We start from the raw sequence: 26,466 nt of genomic DNA on the forward strand, positions 1-26,466 counted from the left end.
ACACTATCCAATGATATTGTACTGTGTCAGATTTTTACAAATAATTGCACATAATAGTCATATATATACACACAAAATTTAGGGTTACATGACAGAGAGGATCAATCCCAATACAACACCTACTCATGCTACGTCGACTGCCACTCAATTCTAAACCATAGATTCTAATGATATAAATCTTGACCGTCTAAATAAGTTTAGTGATTGACCGGAAATTGCAAATAGAACCAAAGAGAAACAGATTTTTGCTTTATTTATTAATTTACAATTTTTTGGGGATTTAGTTAAGGTGAAATTGCAAATTTCTAAACGGAGTAGCATTTGTTTTCTATTTGGATTTCAATGAATTCAAATCATAAAAACTTTCACTAGGATTGTGATATTATATAATAGTGTTATGCATACATAAGCTATATCCTTAAATGCATACATACATATTGTGTGTGAACAAGGTAAGGATCAAAACAAAAGTCTATTTCACTCACTTTGTTTTCGGAGCAACCTATTACATCACTGAGATGCTGTAGTGTGTGTTTTTTGTTGTTAGCCTTACACTATCTTTTTCATTTATATTGTGGTCTTTGTGGTTCGTAGTGATGAACATTGTTTTACCCTGCAATTTGATGTTCACCCATTGTACAATAATTGATATTCCTCTAGGATTTCAGTTTATTGATTTGGGAACTATTTCATCTTATGCCTTTTTGTTATATTATCATTGATCATATGCTATGAATTATGCTAAATTGAACCATTTTCAAGTGCTTCCCTTAGGTCAAACAAAAAACAAATTAAAGGGCTTCCCATAGGTGAACTCTCTTTTTGGGTCTTGAGAACCTGAAGTTGGACTGAAAACAAAAGAATTAAAACTAAACGGCAGCTAAACTATCTTTTGCAACTGAAGTAAACCTGTTAAGTGTTTGGAACTTGATTTAGCTTTAATATTCACTCCTATCCCGTGCAATCGTGCGTTATATATATAGTGTGATTTATTAATTATTGTCTTTTTGTTTACATATATTCTAAACACGGCTTTTTGGCTTTTGGAAGTGTGCAGAGAGGGGTTTCCCAATACGCTAATCCTAAGGCCCTCTAACACGGTAATGGTCTCTGCAATTGAGCAAACCGGAGGATCCACAAACACATAAAACTCAAAGATCTAAAGGCTAAACCGTTGCTTGAGAAGCCAGACGCAATAGACATTGCGTTAGCTAGGTTTAGGGTTTAGAGGTAGATTTTATAGAGTTAAAAAACTAAATAATAAACCAATTAAAAAAATAATTATCGAGAAGGGAAGGGTTAAGGGTTTTTGTTAGTTACTAACTGAAATTTTTAATAATAGCTTTGTTACAGAAAATTCCAAAGAATAGGCTTCTTCTAATTGGAATTGTAATTAGAATAGAAAATAAATTGGAATATTATACTTTACTCATCTGTAGTTTGCCCAAAAAACACTTTACCCACCTGAGATTTATTCTGTTTATCTCCCGTTACCAATTTCTATTGAAAACATGGATAAATTTGTATTTTTGTTACCCTTTTATGTTTCTCTCTTCTCAAAACATAAAAAACTAAAAAATCAAGGGAAATGAAGATCTAAAAGCTAGGTTTTGTAAAAATTAAAACCTGACTATTACATCTTCTTTTTATGTACGAACTTTTAGATCTTTTATTTTAACACATTGCAGTCGTAAATGCTAGCCGGAGGGGGAAAATAGTAACATTAAGAAGTTTTTGGGTATTGTTAGCACATCTGTCTAGCACCTCTGTCATAACTTACCTGGCTTCTAGAAGGGTTTCTATTGGGTATGCCTGTTAGCAAGGTCAAGTATCTTATCAATGGAAATAAGTGTTATAGTGTGCCGGTTGTGATGAGATTCCCTTTTTGAGGCTTTGTCTAGGCCTTGAATGTTTATCAACTAATCTTTCCTAATTTTGCTTCCTGATCAATTGAAGATTAGAATTTGTTATTAAATTCAACTGTCAAACTTTCAGTATCTTCATTATCATCAAAGAAGTGAGGCTGTTTGTCTGGCTTCTCGTTTGTGGTAGTGGTAGTGCATTCTTCCATCTGTCACAAAACAGAAATTGCGAACAAATGTTAATTCACAGAGAGGTTATGTTTGATCTGTTCAAAGAGTTGCATTTATGGCATTTAAGCTTAGGTTGAAGGTCCTTCACTTTTGTCTCTATTTTTGCTCAAACATTTGTCAAAGCTTTGGTCTGTTACGTCTCTCTAGCCTCATGGTTGATGTTGCCTCTATGTTTGGTTCATCTGATTTTTACTCATTCTAGGATTAAGATAAAGTTGCTAATGGCTTTGTTTATGTGTGTGTTCCATAGAAAGAAGGGATGGTTTTAAAATAGAAGATCTAAAAGTTGATACATGAAAAAAAAAAAATGTAAAAGTTAGATTTTAATTTTTACAGTACTTAGCTTTTAGATCTTCTTTTTTCTTGAAATTTTAGTTTTTTATGTTTTAAGAGGAGAGAGATGAAAAAATAGAGTTAGGGTTCGTGATAGAGTTAGCACCTACTAGTGAGGAATAAAAAATAAAATAAACACACAATAGTGATACATAATAAATGAAAATGGAATCAAATCAAAAGATTAAAATGAAAGTTTTAAAAAATTAAGAATATTATTAAAAATGTACTTTAAGGACGAAAAATGTAGTTTAGTAAAAAAAATTATGCTAGAAATATTGTATGAACAAAATATCAAGAATATTATTGAAAAATATACTCTTTTTTATTAAAAAAAAATACTTATTAATATGACTAAAAAGGAAAATTTAATCTCATACCCCTTCTTAGACACAAAAATGAGTCATAATCTTCTATCTCATTCTTCCTGCTTCACTCTATACTCCACAAATAAAAACATGCCACATGTCCGTTTATTTAATTAAATGCAAAATTTATGCCTTATTATTTCAATTACCTAAAATAAAAGCCATCATATTCCCACTACACCACCAACATCTTTGCCGACAGCCACTACGATCATAGCCAACCACCGCCATCAAGCCCACCACCTCAAACAAAACTCATCATTCTTCCACTTTTGTCCCTCCCAAACCCATGAAGAAAATGGCAACTGGAGCAAAACAAGTTTTCCAATGAAAAATATATGGCCTCAATATAGTGCCAACCCATGGTGTTGTTTAGTTGTGCTGATTTGGGTCAAGGTTATCGCAGATGGTTGCAATTAATGGTTTGTGAGATTACATGATGATCTTTGCAGGTAAGTCATGGAGATTTGGTTGGATAGTTTTGAACCCAAGGAACTAGCTCAAACCATTTTAGGCTAAGGAAGAGAGGTAATTTGTAGGCTAGCATGCATTTGGGAGACAAAAATGTTAGTTAGCATTCTTTAGAAATGATTCAGTAAAGTAGCATCTTGAGTTTTATTGGCTCGAGTTTAATATGAAACTCGAGTCTCAAAAACTCAAGTTCCACTTGTTGATTTGGAGGTTTTTTGCCACATAAATCTCGAGTCTTATAGACTCGAGTTTGTAAAAAGTAAACCCGAGTCTATAGGACTCAATTTCTATAGATGAAGATCTAGAAGACAAAAGAAGAAGAATAGAGGAACAAAGGACCATATTAGGAAGAAAGAACAGAGGACCAGATCGAGCAAGAAGAAGAATAATCAGATCTGGAATGAAGAAGAAAAGATTGAGGAAGAAGAAGAAGAGGTCTATTCGTGAAATGTGGAGAATGGGGAACTCGAGTTTTAAATACTCAATTTCCATGTTGATTTTTTTCCACATCAGACTGCCATCATATGCCACTTGAGTCTTAGAAACTTAAGTTCAACCCTTGAACTCGAGTTTTAGAGTCTCAAGATGCTAGTTTGTTACATAGTTTTGCAAATATGACAACTAATTAAAATATTTCAAAAATAATGTTAAATGCCAAAAAAAAAAAATTCCTAGGGAAGAAGCAAATGGATTCAAAATAGAATGGTGATAATGAATTACTCTAGCACATTACTATCCTTTAGAAGAGATTAAACTTATCTCTTAACTCATATCACTTGGCTACTGGCAAAGGTGGGGATGGAGAAATTATTAGGTTCACCAGGAGGACTGCTGACGTGATTCTCCCTGACCTCAACCAATAAAATACTATTATTTATTCAATTGTAATATCATTTGGTAATTTTTATTTTTTATTTCTTGTGCCGATTAGGAAATTCACATATATATTTGCATAGATGACATCATCTCATTGATTAGCAAGAACCACATCAGCAGTCCTCTAGTACAAATGATAATTTCTCATAAGGATGGGGCTTTGGGAATATGATGAGTTTTTATAATTTTTATTTATTTTAGATAATTAAAATAATAATAAATATAAATTTAGCATTTCATTAAATAAACAGACATATAGTATGTTTTTATTTGTGCAATACGTAGTAGGCGGAGATAGAAAATTTGAACACCACAAAAAATTTCTTTTAAAACATTTATCAATCGGACAAAAACAAAAGTAAAAACAAGTGATACGGTGACACCCCGCCACTTCTTCTAGGTTCTTCTACCAAACTACACGAGTGAAGGGACTGACACTTCATTTAAAAATAGCTTTCGTGGTGTGTCACTACGCGGTTCACTTTAGCAATTTTAGAGTTAGTTACACTAAATTACGCCGCAGTACACAACGCGCAACCGTGTCCCTCCCTCTCAGCCTCACAAATCTAAACAAAGCCAAAGACAGAGAGACAGAGACTGCAAATTGTGATCAATTTCGAGAGCGAGTTGGAGATGGAGATAGAGATAGAGGGCGGTTCCGTGACTCGGATATTGATGGGAGTGAGCGAGTCGACAATCAAAGGGCACCCACACGCTTCCATAAGCAGCAGAGGAGCTTTTGATTGGACAATCCAGAAGATCGTTCGCCACAACACCTCTGCTTTCAAGCTTCTCTTCCTTCATGTCCAAGTCCCCGATGAAGATGGTAACTTTACCAATTCAAACCCACCCTTTTGGTGTTTTTTGGAGTTTTCTATTTCAATTTAAGGGAATTAGTTTTTGAATGTCAAAAAATTGGTTTTGATATATACTGTTTTCATTGAATTAAGAACAACTTTACCTGTTTAGTTTTTCTAATATTTCAAGATAGAGGTTCAAATGTTGTAAATTATGACTTTTTTTTATGTGGGGTTTTCCATTTTTATGTTACCAAGTACATGATCATGCATAGGTTGTCTTCTACAAAGGTAGGCGTAGGTCATGTTTTTGTTATTTTCAGTTCAATGTCTGTGTTACATGATAGGATGCTCAAACCAAAAACAAATTAGGTGGTGTTGAATTGGTTTAAATGGACTATCATAGGGATGATCGTTGTGGGTTAAGGCCACATGTATCCTTTTCTGTCATTCTGTTCATCTAAAATCATAACCTATGTTGCCTCCCCATTTAACATATCCACCTCCATTGCATCTATCCCCCCTTTTTTTAGGACTTTCTCTAACTCTCTTCACTTAGTCAACTTGAACTAAATCACTCTTAAAATTAACCGGCTTTCGTTTCACATGAGGCATGTTTAAGCCTTTGAACAAATGACTTAATTCATTATCTTATCTTTCTTATTGTTCTCACTTATTTATCTTGAAAATTTTATTTTAGCTACACGTTTTTAAGAACATATTAATATGCATAATAGCATAACTTACCTTATAGATATTCTATGGTCGTGAAATAGTCCTGATGCACCTATTTGCTTCATTCACCCTGCATTAATTCTATGAGCCACACTTTCCTCATTCCCCCTTTCTTATGAATGTTTTTGTTCCAAAATACCAAAAGTATTAACATGATTCTGAAGTATCCTTCGAAACTTCCAACTGGGAGTTAACTCTGGCTTTAAGATTCATTGAATAACATGATATCATCCAAAATAAAGCATACACCAAAGGATGCTGTCCTTAATCAATCTAGTAAGCTGTCATAACCAATGCAAATAAATAAGGACTTAATGTTCATTCTTAATAAAAACATATTGTTACAGGAAACTCACTTGTGATACTCCCAATATAAACTAGTGATAGCTCCATTATATATATCTGCAATCACATTAATTTACTGTGGAGGAACTCCTTTCTTTTCCAGGATTCTTTGTATCTTGTCATATTCTTTATCCAAGTCAATAAAAATCAAATGATTTTTTTTGGGGAAAAAAAGGGTCCATAAAAATCAAATAAAGATCTTTACCCATTTCTCTTTATTTCTCCATTTAATGCCTAAGTAAGGAAAAAAAATCCTACTGTCTTTGTGTAAAACAAATTTGATGAAGAGTAAAATTAACTTCATGCGCGGTACGTAAGGCTACTTATTTTATCCCATATGCTGATATGAATTTGCAGTTGTGTTCTGTATATGTGAAGAAAATCACTCGATAATGACAGTGTGCCATAACTTTCTCCTGCTAGGTTTTGATGACATGGATAGTATTTATGCGTCACCTGAAGATTTTAAAAGCTTGATGAACAGGGATCGGGCAAAAGGGCTTCACCTGCTTGAGTATTTTGTTACTAGATGTCATGAAATTGGGGTATGAATGTACATTTGTTTTGAATTTCTCTCTCTCACAGAGGGAGACTTGAAGTAATTGCAGTTATGAGTGTGTTCATGTTAGTGTTCTATATTTATATTAGATCAAGTAATATCTAACCACAATGTAGGTTTCTTGCGAGGCATGGATCAAGAGAGGTGATGCCAAAGAAGTAATCTGCCATGAGGTGAAGAGAGTCCAACCCGATCTTCTGGTTGTGGGAAGTCGGGGTCTTGGCCCTTTTCAGAGGTATGATTTTGGTGCTTTTGTTTATGGACATATCTGGCTTCCACAGCAATTGATATTCTTGTAGGCAGACATGTCTACTAACACAAGGAATTTAAAACTCCTCTTTTCCCATTTCTTTAAACATAAATCTATAATCCATGCTTAATAATTCTTAGATTTGCTTGTTGAGATATTGTGCTATACCTTGACATACTAAAGAAAATTTCAAAAACTAAGACCATTCCTTTCATGTGCTCCTCTGCAGGGTTTTTGTAGGAACTGTAAGTGAATTCTGTGTGAAGCATGCTGAATGCCCTGTCATCACAATCAAACGCAGTGCAGATGAAGCTCCTCAGGACCCTGTTGATGACTGATTGTCCCTGAAATGTGCTTTCATTGTTTCATTCTGTTAATAGGCTTCTAACAGCTGGATAATTAACTATGGTAAACACTTGCGAGAACTGCACATTGTGGAGATTTTGAATACATGGAGAAACTTTGTTTTTTCTATATGGTCTTAGCTTGGTTTGTTTTTTCTATATGGTCTTCCCCTTCATTTGCAGACTCCTTTTTGGAGCTCTCTTAAATCTTAACCTTGATCTCGGTAATTTCAGCTTGTATGGATTATTTGATATGTTCTTTTTGATGTGAATAGATTATTATTTTAAATTGCACCTTCCTTTGGGTATAAGGTGAAAAGGTTGTGGATTTATGTAGGCCTTCCAGATGTCAATTGAGTGTCATATTTTATAGAAGTTGGATTATGTCAACAATCCGGAATGATCAGGTGTGTTACCTAAATTTGTTCCAAAAAAATAAGTTATGTTGCCTAATGAACCAGATCGGATTCTTAGTTGTCTTAACAAACCAGTTATCAGCGACCAGAACTAGTTATAATTTGACATTTAGGGGCCCGGACAACTAAAAGGACACTGCATCATTGACGGAACATATCCAAAGATGCCTTCCATCATTGACTTCCAAAAAAAAGTTGAAAGATGCATTTCTGTTTTCTTTTTTATTTTTGTAGGTGAAAACATGCATTTCAAGATCAGGTTACTTCTAAAGGTGCTTATAGCTGAACCCTTAGTACTTATTAAAAAAAAAAAAAAAAAAAAAAAACATTTCCTCTAGTTTTCATTTGGCTTTGATGAAAGCCTAAACTGATACTACATAAGCATGGTTGTCAAAATTTCGATCTGAATTTTACGATTTTACAATCTCACTTGTTCAAAATGATCTAAATCTTTCAAAGATCTTAGCGATCGTTCAGGATCGTACGATTCTAAACGATTTTAGTTTCTTGTAATCTTCTTTAACTTAACAGAAGGTTCAGTTGGACCTAAATGAAAAATAATATTTAAATAGATCAAGTTTTGTTATTCTAGTGTAGTGAGATAGAGTGCTTGTTGAAAATAAACAAAAAATAGCATCCCAATAGTGTTACGTTTTGAGATTTTTGACATCTTAAATGATGTTTACAAATGGATGTAATGATGCATATGGTAATTACATCAAATTAATGCAAATTTTTGATTTTTTATGAATGTATAATTATGTGATTATTTAACATTTTATTTTGTTTTGTCAAATAATGTAAGATCTTACGATTCACGATCTCATCCTACGATCTAGGATTCCACCTATCTCCCACGATTTTACGTAGGATTCCAATTTTGACAACCATGACTATAAGAAATTAGCCACTTGAGCCCCTACAAAATCCCCGAACTCAGCCATAACGCACCATTCAGGAGTAGCAATAATTGGAAAAAACAAAAAGACTAGATACTAACTGGAAAGAGACTGAATTCAATCTCTGGACAAAACAAGTAGCCCAGCTTTACAAATTTTACGTTCTCCTAATTAGGCCAATTCTCTTAATCCACAAAGATTCGAATAACATGGATTGGCACTTGGAACAAATATATAATCACCACCGTGCTATTAAGAAAGATTGCTGGAATAGCTTCTGGCCATAATTTTAAACTTGGAAATTTTCAGATTTGAATAAGCTCAAGATCACGTATTTTTTAAATCTTGAAACCATGTAGCTAACTGTTACCATTAATTCTGAGGATCAATTACAAACTAAGATAGAAGATGGACTAAAAGGTGATAATCTCTATACTGATGAGCATATGCAACTAGTTTACTTAAATGCTAATAAGACCAACCCAACTATATCAAGTTAATACCTACTCACTGAAACAACAGTGAGAGAATTAACTCTTACATCCTCTTCAAGCATCCGCAAAAGAAAGTAACATAATACATTTCTAAACCTAGACATGGACCATAGCTATATGCTGTAAAACTGTGTGTGTGGAACCAAATTGCTCAGTTTCTCATATTCTCTGATCTAAGATGAGGAGGATCCTGGCTCAGTGCTCAACTTCTCCAATAGGCCTTTTATTTCACTCTCCAATTTGCCTTTCGTATCGGGCGACACCTTACCACCTGAGTTTTCCAGCATTGAGTTCATCATCTCAAGTTTCTGCTTCAGGTAGTCAAGTTGTAATGGCTGTGAATCAGAAGACTTCTCTTGCGTCTTGCCTTGGACACTGGGTACAGAAACAGCGTTTGGTGGTGGGATCTCTCTTATTTCACGAGTCTTTGATCCAGGTTTGGGATATAGGAGTCGGAAAGTGACATAGGCAGATTTAAAAGGGTTACTTTGTAGTGACTGATTTAAGGCTTCTTCTGCATCAGAGCTCCTAATAAAGGCAATCCGAGCACAGAAACTGTTGTAGAACATGTCTGTTTCCGCTTCATTTAGCGCGCCAAACTTACCATAAATTTTGAGAAGATCAGCTTTAGTGGGCAAACAGGATCCTGGTCCAAATGTCGCAAAAAGCGCTGCTACAGCAGAAGCTTCCCCCTCATTCTTCTTAAAACTGGTCTTCATATTGGATTTTCCAGCAGCTTGCTTTGACCTAGGCTTTTTAAGCTTTGCATCTGGTATTTCAGCAGATTTCTTTGGTTTAGCCTGATTTGACTCCGGTTCCTTGTTCTTATTGATCTTCCTCCGCTTGGATTCAAGTCCAGGTGATTTGTGGTCAGTATGATTTTGGTCTTTACCCAATGACCCAGGCTCAGTGTCTATATTCCTTCTCTTTCTACCAGTTCGACGCTTGTTGTACGCTTTGTAATTTGATCCATCACGATAGACTGAACTTCTGAGTATGGACATAAAGTTGCCCATCATTTCAAGGGATTTGTTTTCCATTGTGGGATTAAGAGCAGCATAGCGAACTTGAGTGAGCACTTGATTAGCAGGTGCCTTAACTTTCATCAGATCAATGACTGGGATCAAATCTTGTTTTGGTGTTTGAGGACTTGAGATATTAGATGGCTCATGCCCCAGCCCAAGTTGTAGGGAGATTTTCTTCTGCAATTTGTCACGACTACGCTTCAGAATTGGAGGGGACCCAGCAAGGTGGCCAGCAACGGTGGTAATCTGCTCCCCTAATTGAGCTTCATTAGAAACTTTACGGGACTCTGCTTCTATGTCTTTCTTCTTTTGCACCCCAATTAGACTTGTGAAGGGAGGGGACAAGTACTTGCTCTTCTTCCTTTCCCTTGACAAAGAGCCCTTCTCAATTTTTCCTTTGGCCCCAACACCATCATTTTCAATGCTGACATCTGCATTCTTCTTGCTTCTTCTAGACGAAGGGCTCTTCTTCGTTTCTTCCTTGCCACCAATGCCATCATTTTTTACACTAGAAACTTTGCTATTAGTACTTAATGGAGACCCCAACATCCTTGCCTTTCTCTTAGTCCTTGTTACAGAAGTTGCCTCATTGCCTAGATGAGCATCAGTTTCATCAATGCCTTTCCTTCTCTTCCTCGCAGATGATGTTGCCAATTTGCCTGTGGTTGTCTCTTCTTCAGCCACATCTCCATCCTTGCCTTTTGCCGTAATATCGTTGTTCCCTTCCATAATTTCAGCAATACTTTTTTGCTTCCTTCTTTGATGCAGTCTATCATCTGAATTCCCTACGCACTTCTGCAACGTGGTTTGATTAGTTTGGCCAAATTTAGGACTTATTGGTGAAGAAAGCCACTCTTCAGCAAATGGCCCTTGGATTGGGACTTCCACTGTATTACTTATGCCTGCTGCCCCATAATTCAAATCATCTTCAAGGCCGGGAATTGGTTGTAGTTCATGAAACAAAGGCAAGGGATGACCCCCCTTTGCACGATAAAAAGCTGCCAGCCGGCTCTTTAACACCCAAAGCCCAAGTGTGCTGGGAAAGGAAATAGTCTGCGCAATTTGTTTCACTTCACCAAGAAGGTCCACTGGTTCAGTCATAATGTTTGAAAGCTTCCCAATTCCACCTTCAGGCACATTGACTCCATCCTTGATTCCAGCATTCACTACCAATGGTCTATCAAGTCCATCTCCGTTCTCTTTTCTTACACAAGAACAAGTCATCTCTAGCTCTAAAAGCCTACTAATCTCATCCACAGCCTTATGCACAGCATAAACAAAGGTCTTTGAGTTACTCTGCCGTGACATCTCTTCAAAATTCTCCTCAAAAGGCTTCAACTGAGAGGCTTGGCACCAAGCAAACGTGCCATCTCCAAAGTATGCCACAAGCAACCGGTCTTTCACCTTCAACTTTGCTGCATAATCTGAAGCATCTGAAGGATCATATACCTGGCCTGGCCACCAAGGGTGACTCCTAATCTTACCCCACACAAAATCACCCACAGAAAACTCATGCCCTTCATCAACCACACCCTCCTCTTCTTCCATCTCATTGTTCACAACCATATCCTCAATTGGAACCTCAACAATCCCAATTTCCCCATCTGGGTCTTGCCCATTTTCTCTCAAACCACCACCATTATCCTTAACCACAAATTCCTCTCCCAAATGCCCCCTCTCTTCCACACCTCTATTCGACACTCCCCCGCCTATATCTATGACACGTGACACCCTATCACCACCACTGGCCATTCCCTCAACGCCTAAAGTTTCCAACATTTTGAAACTCTCACTCTCACCACCGTCTTGAACCTCAACTACCTTCACACTTTCTCTCATTTTCAACAAAGAAGTTACTCCCTTCATCTCACAATCCTCGAGCCCACCTTTCTCCCCTCCACCCAAAACATCAAAATCTCGGCCTCCCAAACCCTCCTCTACCGAAATCTCGGTCCCAACAACCTGATTCTTAACTCCCTCAACAAACCCACCTCCCAAATCACCATCCAAACCCTCCTTTCCATTTACAGAAACCCTATTCCCATTTTCTTGTGCCCCCTCTGAACCTACCCCAGAACCGGCCGAACCATCAATACCAAATTCAAAGTCTTCCTCTTTATGGACTTGAGGTTTAGCTGGTTCAGCTATTAGGGTTTTAGACTTGGTCTCAACCGTTCCCATTTCCGGGAAAATATTTTTCTCGGGAAAACCAAACTCCACCAACTGAAAAAATCAAAAACGAAAATGGAAAAATCAAACAAAACCCACATGTAAATCAGAACATTATTTGGGGTTTTGGGGTTTTTTTCTTTGACGAAAAAGCTGAACTTTAATATCTCCAGGAAAACAGATTTCTTGGGAAAACCAAACTCCACCAACTTGAAAAAAAACAAAAGGCAAAATGAAAAACAATCAAAACCCACTTGTAAATCAGAACATTCTATAATGGGATTTTGGGTTTCTTGAACAAAAAGCTGAACACTAACATTTGATTTTTTTTAAAACACAACCTTAAACAAAAAAAAAAAAGATAGTATTTTTATGCGAAAGCAAAAAAAAACATAAGCAGAGAAAAGAAAGATATATACCAGGGCTATGGTTTTGCAAAGCTTTAACCTTTGGAAGCGATTCTCAAGGCCATTTTTTTCCAGAGGATAGTGGAATGGAATCCAACTCTAGAGAGAGAAAGGAATATAAAATGGTTTTACAGAGAGAGAGAGAGAGAGAGAGAGGAATATCTCGGGCCTGGGAAATGAAAATATCGTGGTAAAAAGAGAGGCTGGTTTCATTTTCAAGCGGTGGTGACTCGGCGCTTTTTTCTTTTTGGCTGTCGCTATCGAACGGTCTACTTCCACGCTTAGGTTTTTTAGCGTGTGTTTAGGTTTATTTATTTATGTCATTCTTAAAAAAAAAAAAAAGTTTATTTATTTTTATAATTTTTCTGCAAAATTTTTTTTTTAATGGTTTAATTTTTTTTAATGGAAGAAAGTTGATTTTTTTTAGCGTGTGTTTAGGTTTATTTATTTATGTCATTCTAAAAAAAAAAAAAAAAAGTTTATTTATTTTTATAATTTTTCTGCAAAAATTTTTTTTAATGGTTTAATTTTTTTTAATGGAAGAAAGTTGATTTATTTTGTACTTAAAAACAGGTTTATTTATTTAATTTTTTGAAGTTTATTTTGGAAAATTTACGTATAGATTTTTTTTTTTAATTTTTTTTTAAGATTTGATAAATTTGAATTTGAATTCGAATTCCACTTATCCATTTTAAATTCAATGATAAACATGAATATGGGTGAAAACAATTTGAACCCTTGAAAAACGGGGTCGGCTCGAATGATGATTGGTTAAAACAACGAGTTGGGTCAGTTATCTATGGTTTAAATGGGTCAATTATTATTTTCACACGTATTTTTTTAAAAGAGTGTTATTTTTATGATATTTTCATAATAAATTATAAGTGTTTAATTATTATTAGTTCTAATTTGAATCTACTATTGAAATTACTTTTCTAATCCAACAATAACAACCTGTCATATAAGTTTTGTTGTGAAAATATTATGAATATAATATAGACAAAATTTAGCTACAAAATCGATTATAGCCTTAGGCTACAAACTCACTCAATATCTTTTTATTTGAGGTAAATTTTGACAAATTCACTATTGGATTACATCTTCTTCTTATTTCCTCTATGTTTGCAAAATTTCAAGAAAATTAAAAATCAATAGCTATGTTATCAATAAATTTTTAAATTACAAGTTTTTGTAATTTAAAATTATGCATAAAATATAAAATTATAGATTATATAGTAAATAATATCCGATTGATACAAAAATTGTCATGTGTATTAAGAGTGTAATGAATATATAATTTAACGGTTAGATTTTCAAAATATGCAGTAATATTTATTTTATTGAGTGAGTTTGCAGCTTAAGGCTACAACCAATTTTGTAGCTAAACTTTGTCCATATAATATTTCTCATTTTTTAATCTCTTTCATCATATGGCTTTGGATTTGTTATTAATGGATAAAACTTTTGTACAATTTTTTAGTTGCAATACATTAAATACAAACCATATGTGTATTTTATTTGAGAGAAATACTATATTCAACAATACTTTTGTAACAAATTCTAAATGATAGATTGTTACAAGTTGTGTATTAGTGGGGAAAAAATAACTCAACCAATAACAACTAACCACCTATAATTTGTTGTAAAAAATGTTGTGAACATAACACTTCTTTTTATTTAATTGTCATTCAAGAATATTGTAGTATGTTTATGCTTGATAGGTGAATGTACTTTAATATATTTGATTGAGAAACCCAAAGTACTTAACGTAAGCTTTTGCATCTAAATTACATCTTGTTAATTTTGTTTGTTTCACAATTTTAGACTCATATCTTTCTAAGCTTGATTCTCACTTTTGTAGTTTCTTCTCTCCACTTCTCTCAATGTTTTTCTTTCTTTTAGTGTTGAAAGGGTTAGAATCTTTCTAACAAAGTTATAACATCACTTAATATTTTTTTATTAGATATGAATTTTGACAAATTTTCTGTTAGATTACGTTTTCTTCTTATATCTTTTATTCTTGCAAAATTTTCAAAAAATCAAAAACCAATAATTATGTTATTGACAAATTTTTAAATTTAAAGTTTTTTTTTTTTTGGTAATATAAGATTATACCTAAAAAATAAGTTTATGGATTTGAATAGTAAATAACAATTATTTGGTACAAAATTTGACATATGTGCTAAGAATATACAATCCAAGTACCAGTGGCGGAGCTACAAACATGGGTGGTGCGCCATGGTCCCCCCAAAATTTTGAAATTTCCTTAGTTAGTATATGTGTGTATGTGTGTGTTAAATTTTTTATAAAGTTTAGCTCAAAACATGTTTAAATGTATCTTTTCAACACATTATGTAGTGATTAAAAAAGTCATTCAATCATTAAAAAAATATTGTGACTAAAATTACACATGAAATGTTTATTTAGTCGCCATGTAATGGGTTAGAGCAAGATAACTTCAAATATGTTTAGAACCAAACTTTTTCCTCCAAGTTTTGAATCATTCATGTTTTTGAAAATTTTATTAGTTCAATTAAAATATTTTTTACTCATTTTGGTATACAATTGATAATTTGTATTAAAAATGAAATTCGTTAGAATTTCACTATGAAAATGGAAAAGGATAAATTTCAATTTATGAGAGATCATCATGAAACATGATTTTGATATAAAATGCTAAGCTCTTTTTTTTTTTTTTTTCCTTTTTTTCTTTTTGGGGTGTGTGTACATATATAACTTATCAAATAAAAATGTGTGTGTGTGTGTGTGTCATCACAAGCGCGTGCGATGAAGCTCTTTTTTTTTTTTTTTTTGGTCAAGTGTATGTGAGATTAGGAATTAAGGAAACTGGAAATTCATAAATAAAAGAAATTGGTAAGTCTTGATAAAGTTTTTTTAAAAAAAAAAGGAACGTGGTCTTGAGGGAAATATCAAAGTGGATTGAAATTTTTTTATTTTTTTATTATTTTAACTTTTGGATAAGTTTTTTTGAATACATGGATTAGTAAGAAAGTGTCTTATTTTGTAGGCATTTTATGTGAAGTTGGAGATATATTTTAACATATTATCCTCAAGTTTTGTCTCTATTAAACGTAGGGTCTAGAAGTATTTCAAACCACATAAAAGTCTAATCCAAAAAGGGGAATCCTCTATAGTTAGTATAGATGTGTGTGTGTCTGCGCGCGCGCGGTGTGTGTTGTGTGTGGGGGGGGGGGGGGAGGTTGACTAATATATTAGTGTCGAAACTTGGCCTCCCATACAAAAATTTCTGACTATGCCTTAAATCTAATAGTTATATTTTTAAAATATGTAATTATGTTAATTTTTTTATAGGTGCTGTAGGCATGTTTAGAGCCAAATTTCGTCCAAATCCTTCCATCATGATTGGGTTGGTGATCTCTATCTGTATATAAAGTTTGACTCTAAACCGATTTGGAGCTATCTTTTCTAATCTATTATGTGACAATTTATAAGATTATCAATGCATATTATTTAAGCAGATCAAATAACTTATTAAAAAAGCTTTATGATTAAAAATTGCACATAAATAATATATTTAATTGCCACACAGTGAGTGGAAAGACAATAACTTCAAAACGATTTCTACTCTATTTTTTTTACAGCCATTCACTATGATTGCCATCTAGCAACAGTTAATCTACATTTGCATTGAATCTTTAAGCTCGATTATAATTTTTTGATTAAAAAAATCTATTATTTGTGTGTTTATTTCTTCCTCCTCTTCTTATTAAATCAAGCTATTTTTTTTTAAAGAGAGTTTCAACATATGACATCCACTTTTGATGATAACTCTTTAACAGTAGCATTTAATTATTTTGAGAATGCATTTAATTTTTTTTTTTAATATTTAGTTTTTGTTAGTCATCTACATTACATAAAAAATGGTTAACAAGTAAAAATTATCACGTGAATTTTATTTATACAAAAATATGTATTAGTGATGATATATATATATATATATATATTTTTTTTTTTTTGCAATTTATGTAGCATTGATTATTTCTTATGAGACATTATTGTTTTATTAAAATTATTTTAAAACTTCTTTAACAGAGTATGAGAGTACAATGTTTCAAAAGAAGATAACTTTTCAAAAATATCATCAGAAATTTGCTAACGAATGAAACCTTCATTAACACATATTACCCACAATTCCAGCCATATAAATGATGATCAACATTAAAAGAAAACAATTTGACCACCGCACACGCTTGGTGAGATGGTCACTTCTCCAGTATAAGGTTTGGAAGTTAAGGGCTGGGGTTCAAGTCTTTTAGAGAGAGTTTTACACACATATACACTTAAATTATGCTAGAGTAGAATTTCTATCTTGTAATTAAAAAAAAAAAAAAGGGTGTGAGGGGATTGGTTCAGATCCAAGTCATGAGTGTCCTTGACTCCATGGGGCTCCAATTTGAGTTCCATTTCCCACAAAAGTATTTCATAGAAAAATGATACCTTCCCTCTCTCTCATTTTTACACCTTAATTTCTAAAGTGAAGAAGTATACAAGGACGTAAAACACATCGTATAGAAATGCTGCTATTTTCATACATGAATTAGATTGGATTAGGCATATTCAACTATTTTCTTACATATAAAAAAGAGATTACACTTTTTTTAGATTTTCTTCATTGTCCAATTCAATGAACACTACTAAAGCACACATAAAAATACCAATCTAGAAATGCAGCTCATTCCACAAACCTCACCTGTTCAACATCCTCCTCTGATGCAATAAAACAAACAAAACAAGTGCAACTAAAAACCAACTAAAACAAGTAACAACAAGCATTACCCTTCAAAATAGGGACAACCAAGTCACAAAATTCACTCATGTAATCCCTCCCAACTCAACTAATCGCAAATTGCTACCTTTTTTAAGTCTTATCCAATTCAATGAACACTACCATAACACATGCATACATACATAAAAAGTGTAAAACCTCCACAACACAAGTCTATAAAATGCACTTTCATTTCACAAGCTCCTCTCTGTCTCTCACATTATCTGTGGCATTACAACAAATACAAAGAGTGCAACCAACAAAAAACCACTAAATTTACAAAAATCATTCATGAAGAACCATCACATTTCACTATACCACCATAACCCAACTACAAACTAAACCCAAAAACACAAATTAACTATTAGAGCATCAGCAACGGATAGGCCAAATACCAAATGTAGGCCTATTTTACAATTTAGGTCCAAAATGCCACTCCATTAGATGTTGGGTTTTGTAACTATTGCCAAAAAAAAAAAAAAAAATTGTGCTACATTGCGATTCTAAACATAGAATCGCATTGTAGCTCAATGGTAAACGTTATATTAATATTTTATGGTCTTTCAATCATTTCTCTCTCCACGGTCTCTCATCTCTCTCTCTCTCCATCGCTGAAGCTATTTTTGGGTTTGGGTTAAGATCAAAATCAGCCGGTGTCAAGGAGCATGAGGATTTCATCGTAGATGTTGGAAAGCTCCGACTCGGTCCCAGTTAAAAAGTACCACCAAATTGGGTTGCAATCCGGTTCTTTTGGGTTGCAATCTAGGTTCTCTGTGTTTGTGTGTGTGTGTTTGTGTTTGTGTTTTTTTTTTCTTTTTTCTTTTTTTTTTTCTTTTTTTTTTTCTTCTGTTGTGAACGATGGCTAAGGAAGAGGTCTGGGTTGCAATCTAGTTTCTGGTATGGATTTTTTGTTATGATTTTGTAGGGGTGACAGGTGGTGATTTTTTTGTTATGATTTTGGTATGGATTTTTAGATTTTTTGTTGCGATTTTGCTGGGGTGGCAGGTGGATTTCTGGTGCTTGTTTGATTTGGGTGATTTTTTGTTGTGATTTTGCTGGGTATGGGTTTGCTAGAGGTTGAGGCTGGTGCTAAAGACTAAGGGAGAAAGAGAGGAAAAGGAAGAGAAAAAGAGAAATAGTAAATAAATAAAAAAAAAGATTAAAAAAGAATATTTAAATAAAATTTAAAAAAAAATAGAGTTTTGGGATGTTGGGGGTATTGTAAAATGGTATAGTATAATTGATAAAGTAGCTTTTTGGAATGGTAAAATAGGATAGAATTGAAAAAAAAACCATTGTGGATGCTCTTAGAAACCCAAAAATCAAATTAAATTACACAATAGCAATCTTAGCCCCAGCTTCCTCAAGCTGCTTCTTGGCCTTTTCAGCCTCATCTTTAGAAACCTCTTCCTTAAACTTCTTAAGCAACCCTTCAATCAATTCCTTAGCCTCCTTCAAAGCCAAGTTCGTCAACGCCCTCACCGTCTTAATCACCAAAATCCTCGAACTGCTGGGGACATCCTTGATAACCACGTCGAACTCGGTCTTCTCTTCGACAACGGTGGGTCCCACATCAATTCCATCAACGGCTACTCCAATGGTCTCTACTAGGGCGTAGGAGGCAAGGGAGATGTCATGCTTTTTTTGGAGGTAGTCGACCAAGCTCTTGGCTTCTTCGAGAGTGAGGGAGGAGATTTGGGCGCTGAGCTTTTCGATCTTTTTTGGGGCAGACATGGCGGAGATGGGACGAAAGTGGGTGAGACGGTGGGTGGGTTTAGCAGATGGGAAGTGGACGAAAGTGGGTTTTGGTGCGGATTAAGGATAAGAGGGGGAATGGAGTGTGAGGGAGATTGTGGGAATTTTTTTTCCAAATAACCTTAGATATCAAACAATTTCATTAGTTGTCATGTTTCAAAACAATGTGGGAAACTAGCATCTCGAGTGTCTAAAACTCAAGTTCCAAGATAAAACTCGAGTTTCTAAGTCTCGATTTGTAAGCGGTGGCATCTGAGGTGGAAAAATATCCACGTGGAACTCGAGTTTCACCGTTTTATTTTTTCCTACGCATTCTTCTTCCTCGCGTTTTATTTTTTTCCTTATTCTTCTTCGTTCTTCAACACTGCAGATCTAAAGACTAGATCGTCCAATCGCCCACCTAGTGTTCAATCATCCAATCAACTAGATCGGCTCACCTAGCATTCAATCTTCCAATCGACCATATCGTCTCTTCATTCTTCCTCTGTTCTTTGGAGCTTCAGATTGTGCCTTTTCAGATATGTTCTTCCTTTGTTCTTCTTCATATCATTCTTCCTTTGTTCTTCTTCAGATATGATGTTCTTCAAGTACAAAAATCGAGTCTTAGAGACTCAGTTTTGCTTTTTGAAACTCGAGTCTCTAAGACTCGAGATCTATGTAGCATCATACTGCCAACTCACCAAGTGAGAATCGAGTCTTTAACCCTCGAGTTTTAGATTGAAATCGAGTCTATAAAACTCAAGTTACTAGTTTGCAAAAAAATTTCAAACGCATCTTAACTTATGATATTCTTTCTCCTTACTATGCTAGTCTGCAAATTACCTCGAGATTGTGGAGAGAGTGTTTGTGGCCACATGTGAATACTAAAAATTGAAGTGAAGTGAGAGAGAGAGAGAGAGAGAGAGAGAGAGAGAGAGAGGAGGAGGAGGAGGGGGGGGGAGAATGGCAATTCACACTAATCCCCATACTATAAAGTTAATTGGCAAAGTTTCAAAACTATATGCTAAACTAGCCTCTCAAGTTTGAAAGACTCGATTTATCCCTAAACTCAGCATCAAAGGCTCAATTTTCGTATTTTGATTTGGTTTTTATCCACGTAGAATCCACCTAAAAATTTACCCTTAAAGTCTCGATTTCTTAAAAGCAAACTTAAGCCTCAAAGGCTCGATTTGCAATTGTGGTGGATATTAATCCACGTGGTTTCTTTGGGTCCCTATTTTCTCATAAACCTCATTCAGATCTTAGCTCTCTCTGTTGTGGGTCTCTCGAGCAAATAGTGAAGAAAACATCTCTTCACTCTTGTACTCTCCCTTTCTCACTCTCTCCCTTACTCTCATACAATCCTAACACTCATAGCTCATAAATCCACATGTCAAGTAAGGGTATTTGCACTTTAGAACTTCTACCAATTGTGTATAGTTGTTAGTGTATCTAGTTGTCAATGTATATATTTGCAAGGTTTTATATGTATATATTTGCTAGGTTCTTATAAAAAGTAAAAATTATTTAAGATATATTTGTATTGTTAGGTTTTATCATGGGTATGTAATGGATCATGAAATTTTTTTAATGGATCATGAATTTTCTTTTTAAGTAAAAATTATTTTAGATATATTTGTATTTTTAGGTTTTTATCATGGGTATGTAATGGATCATGACAAAAAGATATTTTCAAAAAACATTTCCATCTCTTGACTTAGAGATTGATTGGATTCACCTCCTATCTATGACAAGGAGATTCTAGATGATCTTATGTCTCAATCTTTTATAGTCTATAAAAATGTTTTAGTTGTTCAAGAATCTCTAGAGGTAAAAGGGTGAAATTGGCAATTGAGTTCTTGAATACATTGGGGATTTTTTGTTTTTGTTTTTTGTTTTTTTTTTTGTATTTTTGTTTTTTTTTTTGTTTTTGTTTTTTTTTTTTTGTTTTTGTTTTTTTTTTTTTGAGAATGAATGCATTGAGGATTTTGAAACCTCGAAATCAATAATAAGCTAGACTATTATATCTTGGCAGCTATAATAGTTCCATAAAAAAAAAAGATTGAAATTTAACAAGTTTACCACACCAGAAACTCGCATTAAATCTATATGAATTGAAATTATTTTGATTCTAATGGAGAGAAGCCAAGAAGGAAACTTGTTTTTCTCAAACAGAAGAGTACTAAAGATTTTCACAGATTATATATGAAAGCTCTTTGTAATAGACAATGGAGATCTATGCCTGCGGTATTTAATATTTATTTGTTCATTTTGCGTCAATTGGGTGCTTGCATCCGGTGTTTGTTAATTAATAAAAATTTCACTCATAGCACTATTTTTATTAGATTTTTTTATTACATATTGCATTTTGTTTATCAGGATTAAGACAAATGCATCTACAAAGTGAATTTTGAAAGCTAAGAGAAAACCCAAGTTCTGATCAGACTTGGGTTTGGATACTTTGGAATTAGAATCGCGCCAAACCGGCTTTGACTCAAAATAGATCCTTGGCTTAAAAAGCAGAAGGTGTGGGTTTCGTTATTTCTCATTTCTTCATCTTGCTCTGTATTTCCTGTTCATTTGTGTTTTAGGTCTGATAAGAAGCTTTAGCCTGATTCAATTTTGAATATAAAATCTTTTTTGATTGTAAGTTTTTTTTTTTAGTAAAATTGATGAATTGGAATTGAATGACATTGAAATAATTTTCATTGGCAATGTGTAGTTTTTAATATTCTTTGGTTTTTGAGTATTATTGAGATGGGTGGTTGTGAATTTTGCTTCTGTAGAACTTGCTTGTATTATAATATTGAGATGTGTTGTTGTAAAATGTGAACTTGGTAGTTTGTATTATGTTGTGGAGATTTGAATTGGCTTATTATCTTTTGTCTTTGGATAAATTACGTGTTTATTGTGTCTTTTTTTTTGGGGTTGAATAGGCCCTATTAAGTAAATGATTGGGTGGTTGAGGGTGAGACAAAGGTGTTGGAACCCATCAAATGCAGGTAATGTAAGAAAGCCTTGATCACTTTATCTATATGCTTGTACGGTGTTTGAGAAACAGAGTTATTTGAGGTTAAAAGATAAGATAGTTAGCGACTTCAATGTATAACCTGCATTTATTTACATGGGTTTCATATATCTACTGAATAGAAATCTTCTACTCTTAATTGTAAGTTTTGGTTTTGGGAAAGAACCAGTTTAAGCAGTCCAAGAATGCAATTTTTTATTCAAAAGAATGGCAGATGTTGGGCTGTTGTTGGAGGTGTGATGGATTTTATGTAATTTTAAACTTCATCGCAGTTAATACCATCCTTTTACGACGTAATAATAATATAGAGCTAGTGTTTATTAACTTTAGCAACGAAATTATTTAGTACTTTCGTTCATTACTGATGAAACATATCATTTCAAAATTAAACATTAAATTCTGTTTTTTTTTTTGCTAAACAATGCAATTAGTGTTTCTTTATAACGGATAATGGCAAAAGGAACACTATATATCAAATCAAATTTAACTCTTACAAGCTATTACTGAAATGAAATGCATATCACAAAACAATGCATAGAAATTTCACAAAAGATCCATCCAACTTAAATTGCACCAACCATATCACAAAAAAAATGCATTTAAAATTTGATAGAAATTTGAAATGTGTTCCCTTTTTTTGACAAAATACAAGATAGAAATTTTATTTCCCTAATATACTATTCAATGATTTAAGCATATATCAACATTTCAACCCACGAACAGAAAAAAGCGTAAAAATAAAAAATCAAACTCACAAAACAAAAAATGCATTTAACAAAATGGATTACCTGGTGTTTCACAAGCTTCTATAGATTATGGGTTTCAGTGATACTGAGGTAGCGATTTTCAGTGAGGTAGGGTGGCCAGAGTGTTTGCGTGAGTCTGTGGATTTAGGGGAAGAACTAAGGGAGAAGAACTGAGGGTGAGTCTGTGGATGAGGAATTTGGTGGAGGACGAGGAATTGAGAGTTAGAGGAAGAATGAGAGTGAGGAATTGAGAGTGTCTCTGTTGACGAGTAAGAATGGAGAGAGTGAGTGTGACTGAATGATAACGTGAGAGAAAGAGAGGGAATTTTGCCTTTATGAATTTGAGCCTCTAAGTGTTGATTTCCAAGTGGATTTCATGTGGATAAACCACATCATTCTCTAAACACAGAAATCGAGGCTCTAGGGGTCGATATGGAACTCGAGCCTCTAAGAGTCGACTTCCAGGTGGATTCCACATGGAAAAAAAACCAAATCAGAACATGAAAATGAGCCTTTGAGGCTCGAGTTATAAGAGGTAAATCGAGTCTTTTAAACTCGATATGCTAGTTTAGTATATAGTTTTGAAACATTGCCAACTAACTATATAGTTTGGGGATTGGTGTTAATTGCCAATTTTGGCCCCCGGGGGGGGGGGGAGGGTGGGGTGAGGTTGTCTTGAGTCTTGACTAATATATTGGTGTTATAACTTGGCCTTAAAAAAAAAAAAAAAAAAGGCTATGCACTTAAATTTAATGGTTATATTTTTATAATATGTAATCATGTTATTTTTTTAGTGGGTGTTGTAGGCATATTTAGAACCAAATTTTGTCTAAATCCTTCCATCAAGACTGGGTTGGTGATCTCTATCTACATATAAAGTTTGGCTTTGAACCAGTTTGGAGCTATTTTTTCTAATCTATTATGTGATGATTTATAAGATTATCAATGTATATTATTTAAATAAATCAACTAACTCATTAAAAAAGCATTGTGATTTAAACTATATATAAATAATATATTAATTGCCACGTGGTGAGTGGGAAGACAATACCTTCAAAAGATTTGGACCCTAACTTTTATCCAACCATTCACTGTGATTGTCACCTAGCAACCGTTAATCTACATTTGCATTAAATCTTTGAGTTCAATTATAATTTTTTAATTTAAAAAAAATCTATTATTTGTGTGTTTATTTCTTCTTCCTCTTCTTATTAAATCAAGCTAAGTTATGTAAGATAAACAGTAGCAAGAAACTTTAATTACTCATTTACTTTTTTTTAATATTGATTTTTTTTAGTCATCTACATTACATAAAATGGCTAAAAAGTAAAAATTATCACATCAATTTTATTTATACAAAAATATATTTTAGATATGATTTTTTTTTTGGCAATTTATGTAGCGTTGATCATTTCCTATGAGACATTATTGTTTTATTAAAATTATTTTAAAACTTCTTTAACAGAGTATGAGAGTACAATGTTTCAAAACAAGATAACTTTTTAACAATATTATCAGAAATTTGCTAATGGATGAAACCTCAATTAACACATAACCCACAATTCCAGCCATATAAACGATGAGTAACATTAGAAGAAAGCTATCAAAATGAAGATAATAAGCTCAAGCAAGGGCAGATTGGCTTGACAGAAGAAGATAGAGGTAGCAAGGGTAACTCCATAACTGCAGAACATAGATGAAGCTAAACGACAGTGACTGTAGCTTAAAGCGCCAAAACAACCTGTTAGTGTTAGTTACTGTTTAGTCACTGTTATTAGTTAGCACGTGTAAATGTTAGTTATAGAACCTGTACTGCACGTGTTAAAGTTAGTTTTTTTCTTTGATAGTTTTCTTCTTCTCTGTACATATATATATATATACAAACTCTGTATCTTGATTTCTAATTAATGAGAATTAGTTTTTCATCACAAGTTTTTGATATGGTATCAGAGCAAGCTTTATAGAATTCTCTCTAAGTTTCTAGACATTTTCCCAAATTCCAATCTAGGGTTTGGTTTTCTCTTATAATTTTCTCTCAAAATTTATTTTCCTTTTAACTTGTCAAAGCTTTTTCTTGTCATCAATTGCTTTTGTTGCTTCTTTATCTGTTCCCACGACAGAGAGTGCTCCTCCATCTGCTCAAGATTCTCCAATGGATGATCCTTTATTTTTGCAACATGGAGAGAGTCCAAGCACTGTACTTGTGACTCAACCTTTGACAGGGAGTGAGAATTACTCAACTTGGGCATGAGCAGTGAGGAAAGTTTTGCTCACCAAAAACAAACTAGGTTTCATTGATGGCACACTCACTTTGTCATCTCCATCGATGTCCACGCCTTCAGCTGTTCAAGCTTGGATCAAGTGTGATAATATGGTGGGAACTTGGTTGACAAACTCAGATTCTCCTAAGCTTCAAGCTAGTATCATCTATGAAGCACTACCTTGGGAATCTGGAATGATTTAAGAGATCGTCTTGCTCAAAAGAATGGTCCTAAGATTTACAACCTTCAAAATGAAATTACAGAACTCCATTAAGGTGAGACTTCCATTACTGATTTCTTCACTTAATTAAAGGTTCTTTGGGATCAATTGCAAAACAATAGTCCTTTTCCTTCTTGTACTTGTGGCAAATGCACATGTAATGTGAATAAGAGACTTAATAATTTGCAATCTAGAGAATCTGTTATGAAGTTTTTGATGGAGATAAATGACTCTTCTCACAAGTAAGGACACAAATCTTGTTTATGGACCCCTTTCCCTCTCTCAATAAAGTGTATTCCTTGATGATTCAAGAAGAAACACAAAGTTCTGTTACTCATTGTTCCAATCCAAGGGTTGAATCAGCTGCCTTGGTTGCCAAATCGTAGAATTTCAATGTCAATTCTAGGGTCAATTATGTTGGAAACAATGGGAATAGCGGAAAAGATAAGCCAATTTGCACCCATTGTGGTAAGTCTGGTCACACCATTGATAAGTGCTATAAGTTACATGGGTTCCCCCCCTGGTTACAAGTTCAAGGGCAAAACTCCAATGGCACACCAAGTGACTCTCTCACAGCCCTAGGATTTGTCTTTTTTGGCTTCTTTAGGTCTTATGACACCTATTTTCACTCTAGAGCAATATCAACAGCTTCTTGCTCTCATTGGCACTCTTGGTTCTCCATTAGATCCATCTATTCAAGGGAAAGACACTCACTAATGCCATGGCTAATATGGTATTATCTAATGCTCCTACTATGGCAGGTATGGATTTCGGACACTCAGTTTTTTCTCTGCAACTAGTTAATAGAAGGGCATATGATTCCAATACTTGGGTCATTGACACTGGTGTCATTGACCATATAGTGTGTTCTGTCCACCTTTTGACCACTGTTACTACTATTACTAAGTCCATGGTTCAACTGCCTAATGGAGAAACAGCTTCAATAACACACATTGGGACTATTATTTTATCATCTTCTCTTACTCTTCACAATGTCCTATGTGTGCCTTTCTTTATTTTCAATCTTTTATCTGTCAGCTTCTTTACTAAATTTCAAACAAATTGTCTTGTACTTTTGTTTGCTTTTTG

General features: G+C 34.0%; 2 protein-coding genes and 1 pseudogene across 2 annotated transcripts; 1 reads left to right on the forward strand and 2 right to left on the reverse strand.

Annotated features, from left to right (window-relative positions):
* The first annotated feature begins 4,643 nt into the window (after positions 1-4,643).
* On the forward strand, positions 4,644-7,501 carry LOC112003806 (universal stress protein A-like protein). The gene is made up of 4 exons (XM_024036021.2): positions 4,644-4,967; positions 6,442-6,563; positions 6,694-6,812; positions 7,057-7,501. The coding sequence occupies exons 1-4, from the start codon at positions 4,775-4,777 to the stop codon at positions 7,163-7,165; spliced, it is 543 nt and encodes a 180-aa protein (XP_023891789.1). The 5' UTR covers positions 4,644-4,774; the 3' UTR covers positions 7,166-7,501.
* Positions 7,502-8,895: 1,394 nt separating this feature from the next.
* LOC112003803 (PWWP domain-containing protein 3) lies at positions 8,896-12,765 on the reverse strand. Its single transcript, XM_024036014.2, has 2 exons — positions 12,594-12,765; positions 8,896-12,228 (listed from the first exon to the last, which is right to left on the reverse strand). The coding sequence occupies exon 2, from the start codon at positions 12,184-12,186 to the stop codon at positions 9,154-9,156; it is 3,033 nt and encodes a 1,010-aa protein (XP_023891782.2). The 5' UTR covers positions 12,187-12,228; positions 12,594-12,765; the 3' UTR covers positions 8,896-9,153.
* Positions 12,766-18,720: 5,955 nt separating this feature from the next.
* LOC112003799 (large ribosomal subunit protein bL12cz-like) lies at positions 18,721-25,220 on the reverse strand (annotated as a pseudogene).
* Positions 25,221-26,466: the final 1,246 nt, after the last annotated feature.

Source organism: Quercus suber, unplaced genomic scaffold (genome assembly GCF_002906115.3).
Source record: "Quercus suber isolate HL8 unplaced genomic scaffold, Cork oak 2.0 scaffold_6, whole genome shotgun sequence".
Classification (NCBI taxonomy): domain Eukaryota; kingdom Viridiplantae; phylum Streptophyta; class Magnoliopsida; order Fagales; family Fagaceae; genus Quercus; species Quercus suber.

What these genes read in the sequence shown, in the direction of transcription:
- LOC112003806 (XM_024036021.2), top strand. Translation starts at nt 4,775, where the DNA reads ATGGAGATAGAGATAGAGGGCGGTTCCGTGACTCGGATATTGATGGGA. An exon ending in CCAAGTCCCCGATGAAGATG is followed by an intron (nt 4,968 to 6,441) that starts GTAACTTTACCA and finishes TTCTCCTGCTAG; the next exon opens with GTTTTGATGACATGGATAGT. An exon ending in CTAGATGTCATGAAATTGGG is followed by an intron (nt 6,564 to 6,693) that starts GTATGAATGTAC and finishes ACCACAATGTAG; the next exon opens with GTTTCTTGCGAGGCATGGAT.
- LOC112003803 (XM_024036014.2), bottom strand. Translation starts at nt 12,186, where the DNA reads ATGGGAACGGTTGAGACCAAGTCTAAAACCCTAATAGCTGAACCAGCT.